Source organism: Geotrypetes seraphini, chromosome 8 (assembly GCF_902459505.1).
Source record: "Geotrypetes seraphini chromosome 8, aGeoSer1.1, whole genome shotgun sequence".
Taxonomy (NCBI): domain Eukaryota; kingdom Metazoa; phylum Chordata; class Amphibia; order Gymnophiona; family Dermophiidae; genus Geotrypetes; species Geotrypetes seraphini.
In genome coordinates, this window is record NC_047091.1 from 165,806,235 (window position 1) to 165,823,220 (window position 16,986).

At 44.2% G+C, this 16,986-nt stretch overlaps 1 protein-coding gene across 4 annotated transcripts in view; it reads left to right on the forward strand.

Moving 5' to 3' along the window:
- MYO1H (myosin IH) overlaps positions 1-16,986 on the forward strand; it is a 122,664-nt gene that overhangs the window by 70,805 nt on the left and 34,873 nt on the right. For 3 of the 4 annotated variants that reach the window (XM_033955594.1, XM_033955597.1, XM_033955596.1), the window contains 6 exons: positions 1,814-1,931; positions 8,997-9,110; positions 9,758-9,834; positions 10,624-10,692; positions 14,552-14,657; positions 15,847-16,006. In XM_033955594.1, the coding sequence (XP_033811485.1) occupies positions 1,814-1,931; positions 8,997-9,110; positions 9,758-9,834; positions 10,624-10,692; positions 14,552-14,657; positions 15,847-16,006 (644 nt within the window). The remainder of the gene's footprint in view (positions 1-1,813; positions 1,932-8,996; positions 9,111-9,757; positions 9,835-10,623; positions 10,693-14,551; positions 14,658-15,846; positions 16,007-16,986) is intronic. The other variant, XM_033955595.1, reaches the window with a different exon arrangement.

Here is a 16,986-nt window from a genome sequence, read left to right on the forward strand (position 1 = left end):
AAGGAGGATGGATTGAGACATCCGGGTTTTACTTCCATTGCTTTCAATGGAAATAAAAGCCAGATGTCTCATTCTGTCCTCCTTTTCCTGGCGCCCTATGATAACTCTATTTATGGGGAATAGCTTATTAAATCAGGACCTGGGCATTCTTGCTCTTGGTGTTGAAAAAAATCACTAAATGCATCAGAGCCTGATGAATTTTAGAAGGTTATATTTTCAAAGATTCATATTTCTGCCACACCCCTGTCCCTGGCTCCTATGATGAGGTCATTAAAACTATGTTTTGATTTTGGAAAAATGAGTTAGCTGCCTTGCCAAATCCCAAGAGTTAAAGCATGTAGCATAGCTGTTGCCTGTTTGCTGTGATGTGATTGGTTATTGTAACAATAATTTGTTCCTGTCTAGTGATCATCCTAGGCTTACGCTGGCTCCCTTATAGCTTCTAGCAAGTTGGCATATGCTTTATCTTAGTTTTATTTATTGAAAACTTCCAGTTTGATTACTTCTCATTTTAAAACCCTAGCAAAATCAAGAATGCCAAAGGAAAACAACCATGCTACAAGAATCAGTCCTGTACTAAATTATCCTTTGGTTCCATACCACACATTTATTTTTCAACCTTTTCTAAAATATACTCCAAATAGTGAACACCTCCAACTTGGATGTCCCTTTCCCAACCTGGGTGACTCACACACATACAAAAATAAAAGTAAATGGTTTTATTCAAAAGTTCCTAATATTGAAACTATCTCTTTTTTGTGTGTGTGGTAATAGAATGTAAACCCCTTTTCCTGAAAATAGGGTGAGCATTATCCAACCACTGCAAGCCAGGATTTAAGATTCTTGCAATGGAGGTTGTGGCCAGGTTCCGGACACCGGTGGGTAGGCTCCATCATAGCTAAAGATCCCAAGGCTATCATGAGTACAGTCTCTCACCAAAAAGTCTTCATGCAAACAGTGTTGTTCCGAAAGTAAATTTTACTGAAGACAAAAGTAGTTCTTCAAAGTTTCAGCAAAATAAAAATCAGAAAGACACAGCTCCTTATGGCAGGATTAATTGGACTTTCATGAGTCCTACCAGATTCCTTGGTTTTCTAATTGCCCTGATTAGAAGACCTGAAATTATGTTCTGCTCCTACTGGTTTCACAACACCTAGTTGATATTCTCAGCCTTCTCCATGAGGGAAAGGGATCTTTTGGAGCACTGTTTGTAACTAGATTCCAACCAGTTAAGAAAGCATATAGCACTCTCTCAGTGGAGAGACAAGGCAATTGTCACGAAAGGACATTGGACTACTAAGCGAGCCACAGCACCCCCTATTGCCTCTTAGTGACTCAGTGAGCCACCTACATGGTCTTAGGACAAGGGACACATTTGGGGGGATGGGAAATACCAAACACAGCAATACTTGGAGCTGTGGCTATAACCACATATCATCCTCATGTTTGGCTGCCTATATGGATGGCATGGTGGAGACTTGATAACCAATGTTTAAACATGGGTGATTGGGGTTCATGCAGAGTGGTAGGTGCAGATCTGCCCCCCCCCCCTACTTTGTTGAGCAGACCAGATGAATCTTATGGGTCTTTATCTACCATTGTTTACTGTGTTGCTGTATTAAATAGCTGTACTTGTGGATACTCTCCAAACTACATGGTACCACATTCTATCTTACAGTGAAGACCTAGAGAGCTTTACATGGATTTTAAATTATGTTTTGATTGCATACGCCATTCTGGATTTTGTATGCTGCAGATCTGGATGCCACTTTGTATATTTGCTGAATTTTTTTTGCTAATGCATCCATCCTAGGAAAGTTCGATGACGTTCTTGTTCGGCATCAAGTGAAGTACATGGGCTTGATGGAACACCTACGGGTGAGGCGGGCCGGATTTGCCTACCGTCGAAAGTACGAGGTTTTCTTAGACAGGTAAATCTGACTGATTCTATAATGTTCCCATGGGCTAACAGCATGGAATGAATTATTTATAGGACTAGGTCTAAAGTTAGACCCACCCAAATGCAATATGGCAGACAGTGGTAGGACAGGAGTATTATAGTAAATAGCAAATTACAACAATCTTGGATAGCAAAGCAGGAATAATTGGGATGACAAATTGATTGAACCCTTAGCCTAGTGGTTAGATCAGCAGGATGAGAAACAGAAAAGCCATACAGGGAAAGTACTAACTTTGAACTACCAGTGAAAAGGTGTGGGCTACATCCAAAAAAAACCCCATCCGTCCAATACTCAAAGTGATGTCACTGGGTTAAATCATCTGTGCCTGCATATCCGCCAATACGAGTTAGTGCCGGGATCATCCATGGGCAGAGTTTTCGTGGAGCTCAGGTGGAGCCAGTTCTTAACTGGTTAGCAGCGATATTCATCTCTAATCAGTTAACTACACAGCTGGAGTTAGAACAGCAAAAAGGCTGTCCTAACTTTAGCCACTGAGCCAACCAGGCACCAGTCTGAATATTATCTGGTGCTGGTTAACTTCCAGGTAATGACTTCTGGGTTTCTGGCCCCCCTCCCTCCCTCCTCTGATAATAGAAAGTGCCGGTAATGGCAACCATTTTGAGAAAAGAGTCACAAGGGAAAGACTCATTTCTGTTTGAATGGCCCCCTACACTATCAAAGATATTCAAAGTAGGTCCAGGGGGAAGGGGATCCTGGTTCAAGATTTTCTGTTGCTGGAAGTGGGAAGGAAGGGGATCAGGATTGAGAGAAAGAGAGGAACTTATGTGGGTCCTGGCTGATCCAGCTCACAAGTTCCTGGCAGAAACCCAAATAGTAGCAACATTTCATGTTACCAATCCCAGGACACGTAGTGGCTTCCTCCATGAGTGACTGCTAGCCAATGCTAGTATGACCCTGGATGCCCGAACATGGCCCAATATTGAATATTTTGAGTTAATTCTGCTCGCCAGCTGAATATTGACTGGAGGTTTTTCCAATTCTTGGTTCTTGCTAATTTTAACAGTGGTATTCATTAATTGTCCTTGGGAGACACAAAACAGGTCAGCTTTTCAAGATACCCCTAATGAATATGCATGAGATAGATCTGCATGCTTTTGACTACTAATTTATGCACGTTTATCTCATATATAGAAGCACAGAAAAATATAGAAGCACAGAAAAATGGAGGCAGATGAACGACCATATGTCCTATTTAGTCTGCCTTACCATGCCATCTATTATCCCCTCCTATCCCTTCGGGATCCAATGTAGAGAATGACATGGGGACCGTTTACCGCGGTAAAGCGTGGTCACTGCAGTAAATCTGCAAGAATGGAGACATTTGCAACTGGTTTACCGCAGGACGGGGACAAGACCTTTCACCACCCTGCAGGAACAGGGACAAGACCTTTTATCGCCCCGTGGGAACGGTGAAAAGTCTTGCTCCTGTGGTAAAAAAAATTGTGCCCGTGTCAGACTTGGCATCTCCTCCCCATCTACTTTACCTTCAGGAGCCAGCCATGCTATGATGAAGACAGAAGGAACTGAAAACCAAAGCCTGAGCCCAATGTGATTTGAAGAATAAAATTACCAGACAATAAAAGGTAGAAAAATAAATTTATTTTATATTTTGTGATTAGAATATTTCAGATTTGAAATATGTATCCTGCCAGAGCTGGTATTAGACATAACTGGGGACCGCATAGCCCAGGCTGTGCTTCTTTAGCTTCCAACTGGCTTAGGGCTCTCTCTCTGACCAGGGGGCAATTACCCTAGTTGCCCTCCCCTAACACTATTCCTGCCATGTGTGACTGAAGCATTCTGTTAGCTTGATTTTTCTATGTAGCATTCTGTAGTAATTTGGTTTGTTCAGTTTTCACAATAGTGGAGGGGATATTTGTGAAAGGGAGGGGAGACGGGGGTTTTGTTGATCCTTGCTCTGTATTATTTGTGTTTATAAAATGATAATTGTACAGAATATTGTCTCTTTTTAAACTTTAATAAAATATGTTCAGTATAAAATCATAACTATTCGAGGCTTGTGCGGATGGGATCTGACAATTTGCAAGGCGGGCATAGGGACCGAGCTCACGGGGACGGGACGGGGACCAAGCTCGCGGGGACAGGGAAGGAACGGTGATAATTTCTCTAATCCAATGTACTTGTCCCAAGCTTTCTTGAATTCAGATACACTTTGGCCCGGATTCTACAAATGGTTCACTAAGTTAGGTCATGGTAGGCGCTGTACCACCGTCTAACTTAATTGGCTTAATTGATTTTAAAAGGCACGATAATTGACCGCGTTGTTTAAAATCAATTATTTTCTCATTAAAAAAAATGGAGGCGCCTCCAGCAACGGCACCGTTCTTCCGATTACAGAGGCGCCTAAGGACACCTAAGATCACAGAAGGCCTGGTTAATGCCGGAAGTGATCTTAGGCGTCCTTAGGTGCCTCTATAGTCGTGGTTCAAGTCAAAGACAGGTGCTGCAAATGTGAACCTTTAAAATCCCGGCCTACATTTCCAGCACCTACCTTGGCCACAACTCTCAAAATAAGGTCATTTCATGACTGACATGCGATCGGCACCGTTTTTTAGACGGTCACTGCGAACTGTGTTATTTTGAGAATCTGGCCCTTTATGTCCCCACCGCCTCCACGGGGAGGCCATGCCAAGCATTCACCACCCTTTCCATGAAAATATTTTCTGAGGATACTTCTGAATCTATCCCCTTTCACTTTCATCCTGTGCCCCCCTCATTCCAGAGTTTCCTTTCAATTGAATGAAACTCACCTCGTGCATATTAATACCACATAGGTATCTAAATCAAGTTTCAAGTTAAATAAAAATTTGATTGATGGTCTATCATAAAATTTTTTTTAATGGGGCAAATACAAATTTAAAATATATAACAAAGACAGATGATGAAGACAAATAGCAAACAAGTGAGAAACAAACAGGGAGAACGGAGAACTACAATAAAGTCAAGAAAATAATAATAAGCTTTATTCTTATATCCCGTCAAACCGCAAAGTTCTAGAAAAGTTAAGAAATGTTGTTCTTCCCTAAATGTTTTTTCTTTTGGTTTTTTTTTAATTTTAAACAAATGTAGTTTATCCTTGTATTCCTTATGTATTTTTAAACATCTATGGATATGTTTGTATGTTTATTGTTCAAATGGTTTTATTTATTTCCCCAAATTTATTTTTTGTTATACGCATTGAATATTTGATATTGCGTTTAAATCAAAATCTTGATAAACTTGAAACTCGAGTTTCATTCAAAGCTGCTTTAATGAATTTGATGAAGGGAAACTGAAGTCTCTCCTCTCCCGCCTTTCCACCAAAGTATACATACTGAGATCTTTAAGTCTGTCCTGTACGCCTTATGATGAAGGCTCCAGCCATTTTAGTAGTCTTCCTCTGGACTGACTCTATCCTGTTTATATCTTTTTTTTGAAGGTGCGGTCTCCAGAATTGTTCACACCAGGAGCAAAACAGGAGCATCAATACCACTCCTCTCTCCCTATACATAGGGTTACTTGATTTTACTCTCGTAAAATCTGGACCCATAGCCCCGCTCCCAGTTCTACCCAGCCCATTTCCACCCAGCCCTACCCCGCTATGTTCAAGTCACGCCCCATTCTGCCCCAGACTCACCCCTCCCAGCCCCACCCCTCAACCTGTTCTCGTCCTCGGGACCGCGTCGGGAAGGCGTCTGCGCATGCGCAAATGCAATGCAATGATGCCACACGCATGCGCATAAGCGTGTGACATCACCATGTGGCATCTGCTCATGCGCAGATGCCCTCCCGACGCGATCCCGACGTGGAAGTTTTTCAAAACCCGGACAAAGTTGCCGGGTTTTGAAAAGCCGTCCGGACATGTCCTCTAAAATGAGGACATGTCCGGGAAAATCCGGACATCCGTTAACCCTGCCTATGCACCCTAGGATCCTTCCAGCTTTCACCTTCACTTTTTCAACCTGTTTGGCCACCTTAAGATCATCATGTACTATCACACCCAAATCCCGCTCCTAAACCAGGGGGGTCCAACCTGCGGCCCAAGGGCCGCATGCGGCCCTGTGAAGTATTTTGTGCGGCCCCGGTCGAGGGCGCTGCAGTGTTTTCCTCTGCTGCCCCCTGGTGTTTACCGTCTTGCCGGCTCCCTCCTCTGTCTTGCTGCAGCGTTTGCGTGTTTGTGCGGCCCCGGAAACATTTTTTTCGGCCAGTGCGGCCCAGGGAAGCCAAAAGGTCGGACACCCCTGCCCTAAACTGTACCGTTCCCTTTGGTTTTTGCTGCTCAAATACATGACCTTGCATTTATTCCTCAGCATTAAATTTTAGCTGCCAAATTTCAGACCCTTCTTCAGGCTTCACCAGGTCCTTCCTCGGGTTATTCACACCATCAAAGGCGTCGACTCTATTACAGATTTTGGCTTCATCCGCAAAGAGGCAAATCTTACCCGACAGCCCTTCAGCAATATCACTTATGAAAATGTTGCAAAGAGTAGGTCCAAGAACGGAACCTTGATTCATCCCACCTCAGAGTGATCTCCATTGACCACTGCCTACTATGCAACTATGCAACTTCCTTCTATGCAACCAGTTCCTGACCCTGTCTATCACTCTGGGGCCACACAGAGTGGCTCTCAGTGTATTTATTAGATGCCCATGTGGAACAGCCTTAAATATTCAGCTCATAGACCTCAGCGGTGCAGCTGCGTGTCATGTGAATTTCATGCACGCAGACAAATAGCACCAAACTTTAGAATGCGGGATACATGAAGCTGGCAGACTAAAGGGGGATTCCTGGAAAAAGCCTTATGGCGAAACATAGTCCTATATCGAAGTATGTACCCCTAGCTGTGTTTGCTAAATAAAGCATCAAGCATCAAGATGAGTATTTGTTAAGATATATTTATTACACTAAGGGCTCCTTTTACTAAGGTGCGCTAGCGGTTTGCCTCCATATTGTGTAGTTTGCGCGCACTAAAAACGCTAGTGCACCTTAGTAAAAGGAGCCCTAAGTTATCAAGCGCTTTAAGCACTTTACAAATTAATACAGTAAAACCTTGGATTGCAAGTAACTTGGTTTGCAAGTGTTTTGCAAGACAATCAAAACATTTTATTAAATTTTGACTTGATATACGAGCAATGTCTTGCAATACAAGTACATACCGTATACACGCGTCACATCATCACAGCTGAGACGATGGTTCTTCTCTCTCTGACGCTGCAAGAGTGTAGTGACTGTTCTAAACGAGCGAGGTCTTGCAATACGAGTACATACAGTATACACACATCACAACCAAGCAATGGTTCTTCTCTCTCTGACAATGCAAGAGTGTAGTGACTGTTCTACACATGCAAAGTCTTGCAATGCCAGTACATACAGGATACACACGTGACATCACAACTAAGCCGATGGTTCTCTTTCTGACGCTGCAGGACTGTTCTAAATTAGCGAGGTCTTGCAATACAAGTACATATAGTATTTTGTATTAAAGTTTTTGGGTTGTGGAACGAATCTGTCTGAGTTTCCATTATTTCTTATGGGGAAATTCGCTTTGATATACAAGAGTTTTTGATTACAAGCATGCTTCTGGAACGAATTATGCTCGCAAACCAAGGTTTTACTGTATATATATATATATGAAAAAACAAGACCAGTGACAAGTTACATAGAAACATAGAAGATGACGGCAGAAAAGGGCTACAGACCATCAAGTCTGCCCACTCTGCTTACCCCCTCCCCTGTCTATGCCCTAATGGCCCAATTTTCTTATCTTGCCCCTCGTAGGGATCCCACATGGGTATCCCTTTTATTCTTAAAGTCTGGCACGCTGTCTGCCTCGATCACCTGCACTGGAAGCTAGGTGCTGTTCGTCTGCGTGCGTGAAATTCACATGACACGCAGCTGCACCGCTGAGGTCTGTAAGCTGAATATTTAAGGTTGTTTTGATTTATCTTGCAATATATTATTGACCTTAAATAAATATTTAAGAAAGTCTGAAGCTGTTACATATATGTAATGTAATGTAATGTAATTTATTTCTTATATACCGCTACATCCGTTAGGTTCTAAGCGGTTTACAGAAAATATACATTAAGATTAGAAATAAGAAAGGTACTTGAAAAATTCCCTTACTGTCCCGAAGGCTCACAATCTAACTAAAGTACCTGGAGGGTAATAGAGAAGTGAAAAGTAGAGTTAGAGGAAAAATAAAAATAAAATAAACATTTTAACAAGACAGCATTGATCTAAATACTTTGGAAGGTAGAAGAGAGGAGAAAAAGGAATAGAAGCAGAAGGGGGAGCCGTTGAACAGTAGAATTCTGGAGAAATTTAAATGATAGAAATAGAACAAAACAAAGACAAAAGGCAAAACAATAGATAAGATTAAAGATAAATCATAAGCTGGAAAGAAAAATAAAATAAAACTTTGTCTTCAATCCACGGTTTCAGCGTCAGTGATGAAGTGGAGCAAGTAAGTTTAGGAGGAGCGATTGACGTTTCCAGAAAGGGCTTCTTCAGGGAAGAGACTTGGCAGACAGTCCCAGGATGCCTATGTCTCCTCCCCTGTGATGTTCTCCCATCCATGCATTCCCTCCCATATATATATATATATATATATATGTGTGGAACAGTGTCATTAGGGGTATCCTGAAAATCTAATTTATTTGTAGCCCTCAAGGACTGGAAGTGAATACCACTGTAGAATTATTTTATCACTTCAAACCTTCTTTCCAATTCATTTTCCTTTGTGCTATGGATATTTCATTTTATATTTATTCCAATATTGTTATTATTTATTTAAGTTATTTATATCCTGCCTATCAATGGAGGTTTACATTCAGGTGCTCGAGCATTTTCCCCTGTCTGTCCCGGTGGGCTCACAATCTATCGAACGCACCTGGGACCTGCCCAGGGTCACAAGGAGCAGCGCTGGGCTTGAACCCACAGCACAAAGGTGCTGAGGCTGCAGCTCTAACTGCTAGGCCACGCCTTAATTGTTGCTTTTTCTGTAATTCTAGATATAAGTCCCTGTGTGCAGATACATGGCCTAAATGGCATGGCCCTGCCATAAAAGGTGTGGAGATACTAATGAAGAGCCTTGGGTACAAACCTGACGAATACGAACTTGGAAGGTAATCCGTTTTCATTGAAAACCCAGCTGACTCGGGGGTTCCCAGAGGACAATTTTGGAAGTCACTATTCTAGGGCATGGAGCAGAAAATCTGATTCCCCTTGAGCTCAGATTGAATAGAGGGTTATCAGAGGGTTACCAGAGGGCATGTCTGGGCTTCCGGACGGCTTTTCAAAACCCGGCACTTGGCCGGCGCCTCTCCTTCTCCCAAGCGATTCGTGGCACACCTGAAATCTCGTGCGGCACATGGTCTGCAATGCACTGCCCTGTAGCGTCTGCTCCTTTGTAATTTTGCTGAGGCAATAATGACCTGGCAAACGACGACAGCTCAAGACCGCAAGACCCGTCCAGCCTGCTCATCCCTGCAGTACCACAAAGGGGATTGGGACTCGTATACCGCCTTTTTGTGGTTTTACCACCACACTCAAAGCGGTTTACATATAGGTGCTTCAAGCATTTTCCCAGTCTGTCCCAGTGGGCTCACAATCTATCTGGTGTACCTGGGGCAGTGGAGGATTAAGTGGGGCAGGGATCAGCATGGGGTTTGAACCCACAAGCTTGGTTTGCACGTTTCAGACCACCCTCTTTAATCATTTTAAAGTCCGCTGTTTTGTTGTTGTTGCGTTTTTGTTTTTTTTTATCTTCCAGAACAAAACTGTTTATCCGTTTCCCACGGACGCTATTTGCAATAGTGGATGCATTTGAATTAAGGAAGCATCAGCTAGGTATAGTTCATGTGGTTTCTCATTCCTCATTTAGATCAGCACTATTATTATTATTATTAATTTGTATAAGACATCCTAAACAGGCCTCTTCATAAAATAAGAATGATTGTGCCACAGGTTCCTTCAGATCTGGCTGGCATCATATATATCTGTGCAGATCTAGGTTTTGCTTAATGTAATATGGACACTAACCCAATAATTCTATCACTGGGCTCCCCCATTTAATCCCCCCTCTGCACATGTAAATTTACAGAACGCTATATTATATCAAAATCACAGCAACAAAAATTCTTAATACTGTAAAATATTTTTGCAAAGTCTTCAAAACGTGCCTATCACCAGCCCATCATTTTTGTGGCTGAGTCCCTGAATCGGCAAATACATCTTCATCAGTGTGTGCTCTGTGTGCAAATAATACTTTTTTTTTTTCTGTGGTAAGGTAAACTTTGCCACTACAGAAATGAAACTGCTGAAGGCACACTCCTGCAATCAGATGCCGAGATGGCCATTGCCTCTCTTTCAAGAGCTCTGTACAGTAGAGAATGTTCCACGGGCTCTCTCTATCCTCATCTCTGCAAGTTCTGTCCCTGCCCCATCCCTGCAAGCCTCGAATACTTTAAAATCATAAGTGTCTGAGGCTGGTGCGGTTAAGGCAGAGCTTGCAGGAATGGGGCAGGGCCGGGAGATTTCTCTGTCAGAAAATTCCAGAAGCATCTGCTCGGTGCATGATCAGATATGAAAACGAACCCTGGGCACTGTGTCACCCTTACTGACTTTGTTTATTTGCAGTTTCCAGAATTCAAGCCAAATACAAAGGCTGCCTAGGGCACCGGGAATTTCAGAAGCAGAAGAAAGCAGGTACGCTCAATTGTCTTGTGCTCAATTATGCTTGCGCTCAATTGTGATTGCGCTCAATTGTCTTGCGCTCAATTGTGTTTATGCTCAATTGTGTTTATGCTCAATTGTGTTTGCGCTCAATTGTCGTTGCGCTCAATTGTGTTTGCGTTCAATTGTCTTGCGCTCAATTGTTGTTGCGCTCAATTGTCATTGCGCTCAATTATGTTTGCGCACAATTGTTGTTGCGCTCAATTGTCTTGCGCTCAATTGCGTTTGTGCTCAATTGTGGTTGCGCTCAATTGTGGTTGTGCTCAATTGTGTTTGTGCTCAATTGTGGTTGCGCTCAATTGTGTTTGCACTCAATTGTCATTGCGCTCAATTGTGTTTGCGTTCAATTGCCTTGCGCTCAATTGTCGTGCTCAATTGTGTTTGCACTCAATTGTCTTGCGCTCAATTGTCGTTGCGCTCAATTGTCATTGCGTTCAATTGTGTTTGCACTCAATTGTCTTCACGCAATTGTCCGCGCGTAGTTGTCTTGTGCGCATTTGACTTGCCACCAAGAGAACTGCACAAAACAGTCCACACTTTCCTCACTGTAGAGATTTCACGATGCTGTTAGAATCTTATTACTCTTATGATCAAGGAGAACTCAGACCCCAAATACCCACCCCCCAATCAAAGGTACACAGCGCAAGAAGATGTATGACAACCTACTAGCAACGCAAGCAGCGAAACTTGATCTCCACCTCTCCAACATGCTGACAACAACATCCGACTACAAATCATTTCGAAAAGAAATCAAAACCTTGTTATTCAAAAAATTTATCAAGAAATCCTAACACATCTCCATGACTATCCCCACTCTTGAAAATTTCCCAGCAAAGTCTCAACCATGTAAACAGCACCCTCATTTGTAATTTTCCTGAAAATATCCAGTTATCTTCTTTTGTAATCCACCCAGAACTGCAAAGTATTGGCGGAATAGAAGTCACTAATGTAATGTAATCAGAGGCCTAGGAAGGGAGTGGTGGGGGGGCAGACCACTCTGGATGCCATCTTGGTGGGGATACCTGCACCTCTCCCTTCCCCCTCGCTCGTACCTCTTTTAATCATTGACACAGTGAGCAACTTGTCTGGTCTGCCACTCACGCCGGCTTGGCTCCCCTCTGAAATCACTTCCTGGTCATGGGGCCAGGAAGTGATGTCAGAGGGAAAGCCAAAGCCAGTACAAGCAGCAGGCTTATTGCTCCAATGCTGATCTGATGCTCATAGAATTCCTATGAGCATCAGAGCAGAGTTGGAGCATTTAGCACCCCAGGCCACCGTACAAACCTCTAATGTGGCTTATTAAAAGAAGGCCTAAGGGCTAGATTCACAAAGCACACCGATCGTGTACCGATCGGTTTGCGATCCCTTAGCGACCTGCTCCATTGCCGCCTCTGCCCTGCTCTCTGCTGCCCCGATCTCGCTGCCTGTTTCAGGGGCTGCAGAAGCCCTGGGGCAGGGGGCAGAGCAGCGCCTGTGTGAATCGGACAGTTTTCAAGTGTTGGGGGGTTCTCAAATACTGCCTGGAAGATTCAGGAATGTTGTAAGACCGTCTTTGAAAAAAAATCTCTAAGGAGACAGCTCCCAGTTCGCTATAAAGTAAACCTTGCGTGTTTCCAGTAAAGGGCAGCATGTGCCCTGAAGTGCAGCCCCGCTTTAAGCCCGCGGGCTCGCAATGAAGGGAAGGAGGGAAGAGGCTGCAGCCGCCAGCGGAGATAGGAGCAGGAGAGTCGGGCCCGAAAAAAAACCCCCGTAAAATAAAAGGCACAAAACGCATGCGCAGACCATCTGCAGGGAAAGCAGATGGCCTGCGCATGCGCGGGGATTGCACACCATTGATCTGGGCAGGCAGATGGGGGTGTTCCTCCGATCGCCCCCATCTGCATATTTCACTTTTCTGAATTCGTCGGACCTGCCCCAATCGGGCAGGTTAGTGAATCTGGCCCTAAGTCAGGAGTTATGAATGCTGATCTAGGTGCCTAACTTTAGACTCTTTTAAAGAATCTGTGCCTAGGTAAATTAATTGGATATTTGCAGCATAGCATTCAGACACCATGCTAGCATTTACATGGATATGTGTACAATGACAGGTTAAGTGCTAGTATTCTAAACATTTATATGGGTGACAGGACTAAAGAGTGCCGGACAATCGCACGCCGACAAACCCGCTAAGACAAATGCATGCAGGACGTCAGTGAGCCGGATTAAAAGGTAAATTTAAAGCACTCCGAAGGGGGATGTGGGGGGGGGGAACCCCCCTACTTTACTTAGAACACATGCCGCTGCTGTTGGGGGTGGGGTGGGGTTTTTCACTAAAATACTGGGAAAAATTACACTTTCCTCTGTAATGGGGGGAGGGGGTTTCCTCCCAAACCCCCAAACGGCAGCAGGAACTGTTCTAAGTAAACTGGGGGGGGGGTTTCCCCGTAATCCTCCCTCGGAGCGCTTTAAACTTACCTTTTAATCCGGAATGCTGACGTCCTGCGCACATATGTCTTAGCGGGTTTGTCCGCATGCGATTGTCCCGTGCGCTTTCATCTATGAACCATTTATATGCATAATACACATGTAGATATAGGCTCCTAGGTAAAGAATTGCTTTATAATTTGGAATAGATAAGACCAGCTACTCAGTGGCATAGCGAGTGTAGAAGGCTTCTGGGGCAATGGTGCCCCCCTCCTCTCCACTCCCCCCCCACTCCTTTCACGCACCCAGCTCCTTCCTGCCCCATGTCACACTCGTGCCCTCCCTCCCCCCTGTACCTCTTTAAATCTTTGCCTCCCCAACGTGAGCAGCTTCTCCAGCCTTCTGCTCGTGCTGGCGTTGACTTTCCCTTTGACGTCACTTCCAGGCCCTCCGACCAGGAAGTGATTTCAGAGGAGGAGCCAGGCCGATGTGAGTAGCAGGCCAAAATAAGTTGCTCGCACTGGAGAAGATTTTAAGAGGTACAGGGGGGAAGGGTGCAAGCTTGGTGCCGGGAGGGAGGAGAGGTTCCAGTGCCTACATCAAGACAGCACCCAGTGTGATCTGCCATCCCCCCTTCCGTCCCCCCCCCCCTGTATTACACCACTGCAGCTACTCTTGACTTGTAAGTGAACACACATGTTCAGATGTACAGTGTTCCCCGGTGAATTTGCGGTCCGCGGTCCCAGTCATTCGCGGAATTTTCCAACCGCGAAGGGGAAGCAGGAGAGGGCAGCTGGAGAGGCAGGAAAGGGCAGCTGGAGCGCCAGCGAGTGAAGGAAATCACTCGCGGTATGCTCCAACCGCCTCTTCCTGTACTAAAGTCGGGCCTCACCAATCAGGAGCTCCGTGTCAAAGCAGCTCCTGATTGGTGAGGCCCGACTTTAGTACAGGAAGAGGTAGTTGGAGCATACCACGAGTGATTTCCTTCACTCACTGGCGCTCCGGCTGCCCTCTCCTGCCTCTCCAGATGAAAAACCATATTCACGGATTTTTCGATATTCACGGTGGTTCCTGAAACGGAACCCCTGCGAATATCGGGGGAGTATTGTACACTATTTTATTTATATATATGACAGTTTTCTATTGCTTGTGCTACTAACTGATCTACAAGTTCCTGATAGGCGAACACGTAGAGCTGAACTCTTATATCTTCAGCTTTCAACACTCAGGCTCCGTGCTGAAGCCTCTAAAACTTTAACTTGAAGGCCTCTATGTTCTCAGTGGCTGAGTTCCTTTCTACTCTCTTTGCTAGTCTCCATCTTTTGTGTACCATTTAGTAGTTAGATGCCCTGTGCACTGATTTTAAGGTAGCACGTGGAAGCCTGGCAATAATCATGCAAATAAAAGTTGACTTTTCAATCTCTTACAGCTGTAAAAATCGAAGCCTGTTGGCGAGGCGCATTGGCCAGGAAGGAAGCCAAGAAGAGGACGTGGGCTGCACAGACCATCAGAAAGTGGGGCTCTGCTTTCACTCAGTTTAGTTTTCGCTGTTTGGGGGTGCGGGCAGAGGAGAAGGTGAAACATGGGTGCAAAGTACAGAACCAGAACCCTCAGAGGTGCCTATATGGTGGGAATAGCTGGAGATGCTTGTCCAACAAAATTTTCTCATGCTGCAAAATTAGGGTTGCCAGATTTTCCTTTTGGAAAATCTGGACTCCTAGCCCCGCCCCCAGGCTGCCTAGTTCTGCTCATCCCTGCCCCCTGCTTCCTGCTCTTGTCGGGCAGGGAGGAAGTCCGTACATGCGCAGCCACCATGCAATGACATCACATGCATGCATATATTGTTATATTGGTAACTGCGTGTGCAATTGTTTTAATAGAACAAGTCAGCATTTATGAGTCTAACTTTAAGTGTGAGCACTTGTGATAGTTTAATGGCCGGTTTAAATGCTCATATTCAGCTGTAGGGAGTAAGACACACAGGCCCTGATTCTAGAAACATGATGACAGATAAAGGCCAAATGGTTCATGCAGTCGGCCTATCTGCAGCATCCACTATCTCCTCCTCTCCCTATTGGCTAAGGCTCTTAACATTTGCATCTCATCTTCCTATAGGCTAACGGCTCTTTACACCTGCATTGTGAGGTCATAGAGCTTTATGTTTATAGAAACATAGTAACATGATGGCAGATAAAGGCCATGCAGTCTGTCCATCCGCAGTAACCATTATCTCTTCCTCTCTCTAAGAGATTCCATGTGCCTATCCCAGTCTTTCTTGAATTTCGACAGTCTCTGTCTCCATCACTTCTTCCTGAAGACTGTTCCCTGCATCAACCACTCTTTCTGTAAAAAAAAAAAAATAAAAAAAAAAGAATTTCCTTAGATTACTCCTGAGCCTATCACTTCCAACTGCATTGTTGCCCATGGGCGCCGGGGGTGGGGGAGTGAGAGAATGCTTCAATATTGTGTTTACATTTGCTAGAGACAGGCAGGTCCTGCAGAGCTTTCCTGTCCCTCACTATTGAAAATGTGATAGTGAAACAGCACCCCTCACTGGGAGGATTGTAGGTAGAGGACTCCCGCTCGGCTTAAAGGGAGCGGTAGATGCGTGCCACTTTCCCCTGCTGTCTGTGAAACAGTTCACAGGTGATCATGGAGACTTTTGCATCTCAGTCACACTAGCTGTCGAGAATAGCTGTTATGCTTTGTTTTTTTTCCTTGTAGATTTCTAACAGGATTCATCAATCGAAACAACCCCATTGGCCCAGAAAACAGTGACTTTATAAAGCTTATGCAGTACAACTATCTCACCAAGCTGAAGGAACATGTTCCAAAATCCGTATTGGACAAAAGCTGGCTCAGTCCTCCTGCCTCCCTACAAACGGTGAGAATCTTTTCCTGTTTTACCTTAAAGATTCAGGGCTGGCTCATCTAGTTTAGGGTAACCAGATATCCGGAAAAACCCAGACATGTCCTCTTTTTAGAGAACTGTCTGGGTGCTCGGACAGATTTCCAAAACACAGCAGTTTGTCTGGGTTTTGGAAGGCCCTGAGCTTGGGGCCACATCTGGGGGGCCTCAGAGCATTCGCGGATGCAATACAATGACATCACATGCATGTGACATCATTGCATCACATCCATGCAATGATGATATCCATGCAATGCAACATGCATGTGTGATTATTGCTTCATATGCACGCATACTCGGAGACCCTCTAGACTGAGGAGTAGTGGCTCGTGGCCAGTAGGGGGTGATGTCTATGGGACGGTAATGGAATGGACGTCAGGACATGATAGTGCAGTATTTTGTGAAGTTTTTCTACAAAAGCGCCGGTTTTTCGTATGATTCTGGGTTACTCTAGTTAGATACAAGCATATGTGTCAGTTAAGGCCACACCCAATAGTAGCGTACGAAAAATTGGTGAATAAAAATCTGAATATGGATGTAGCCAAGGCCAGAAAAACACACTAAAGATTAATATTAAGGAAAAGCATAATAATATTCTTTTTATGTACTTTGCTATTAAGCTAGATCATAGAGGAAATCAGGATATACATGGACTCCATTTTGTTCTCTGTCTTTCTGTATCTCCTACTTGGTTTTACTCCATTTTGTGTTCGGCTTGTGTCCCTTTTGTTTAGTTTTCCCGCTTCTAGCCTTGTGGTTCTAATTGATACCAGATGTGCCTTAGGCTGATTAGGAAGAGCATATTAGATTACGTATCCCAAACTGATATATAACATGTATTAAATATGAATGACATGTAATGTGTGCAGCTATGAATGTATGGAAGGGGCCCCTGAATGTGTGATATGTGTATGGATGTGTATTGAACAAACGAATTGGTTTTGAAAAAAAACATA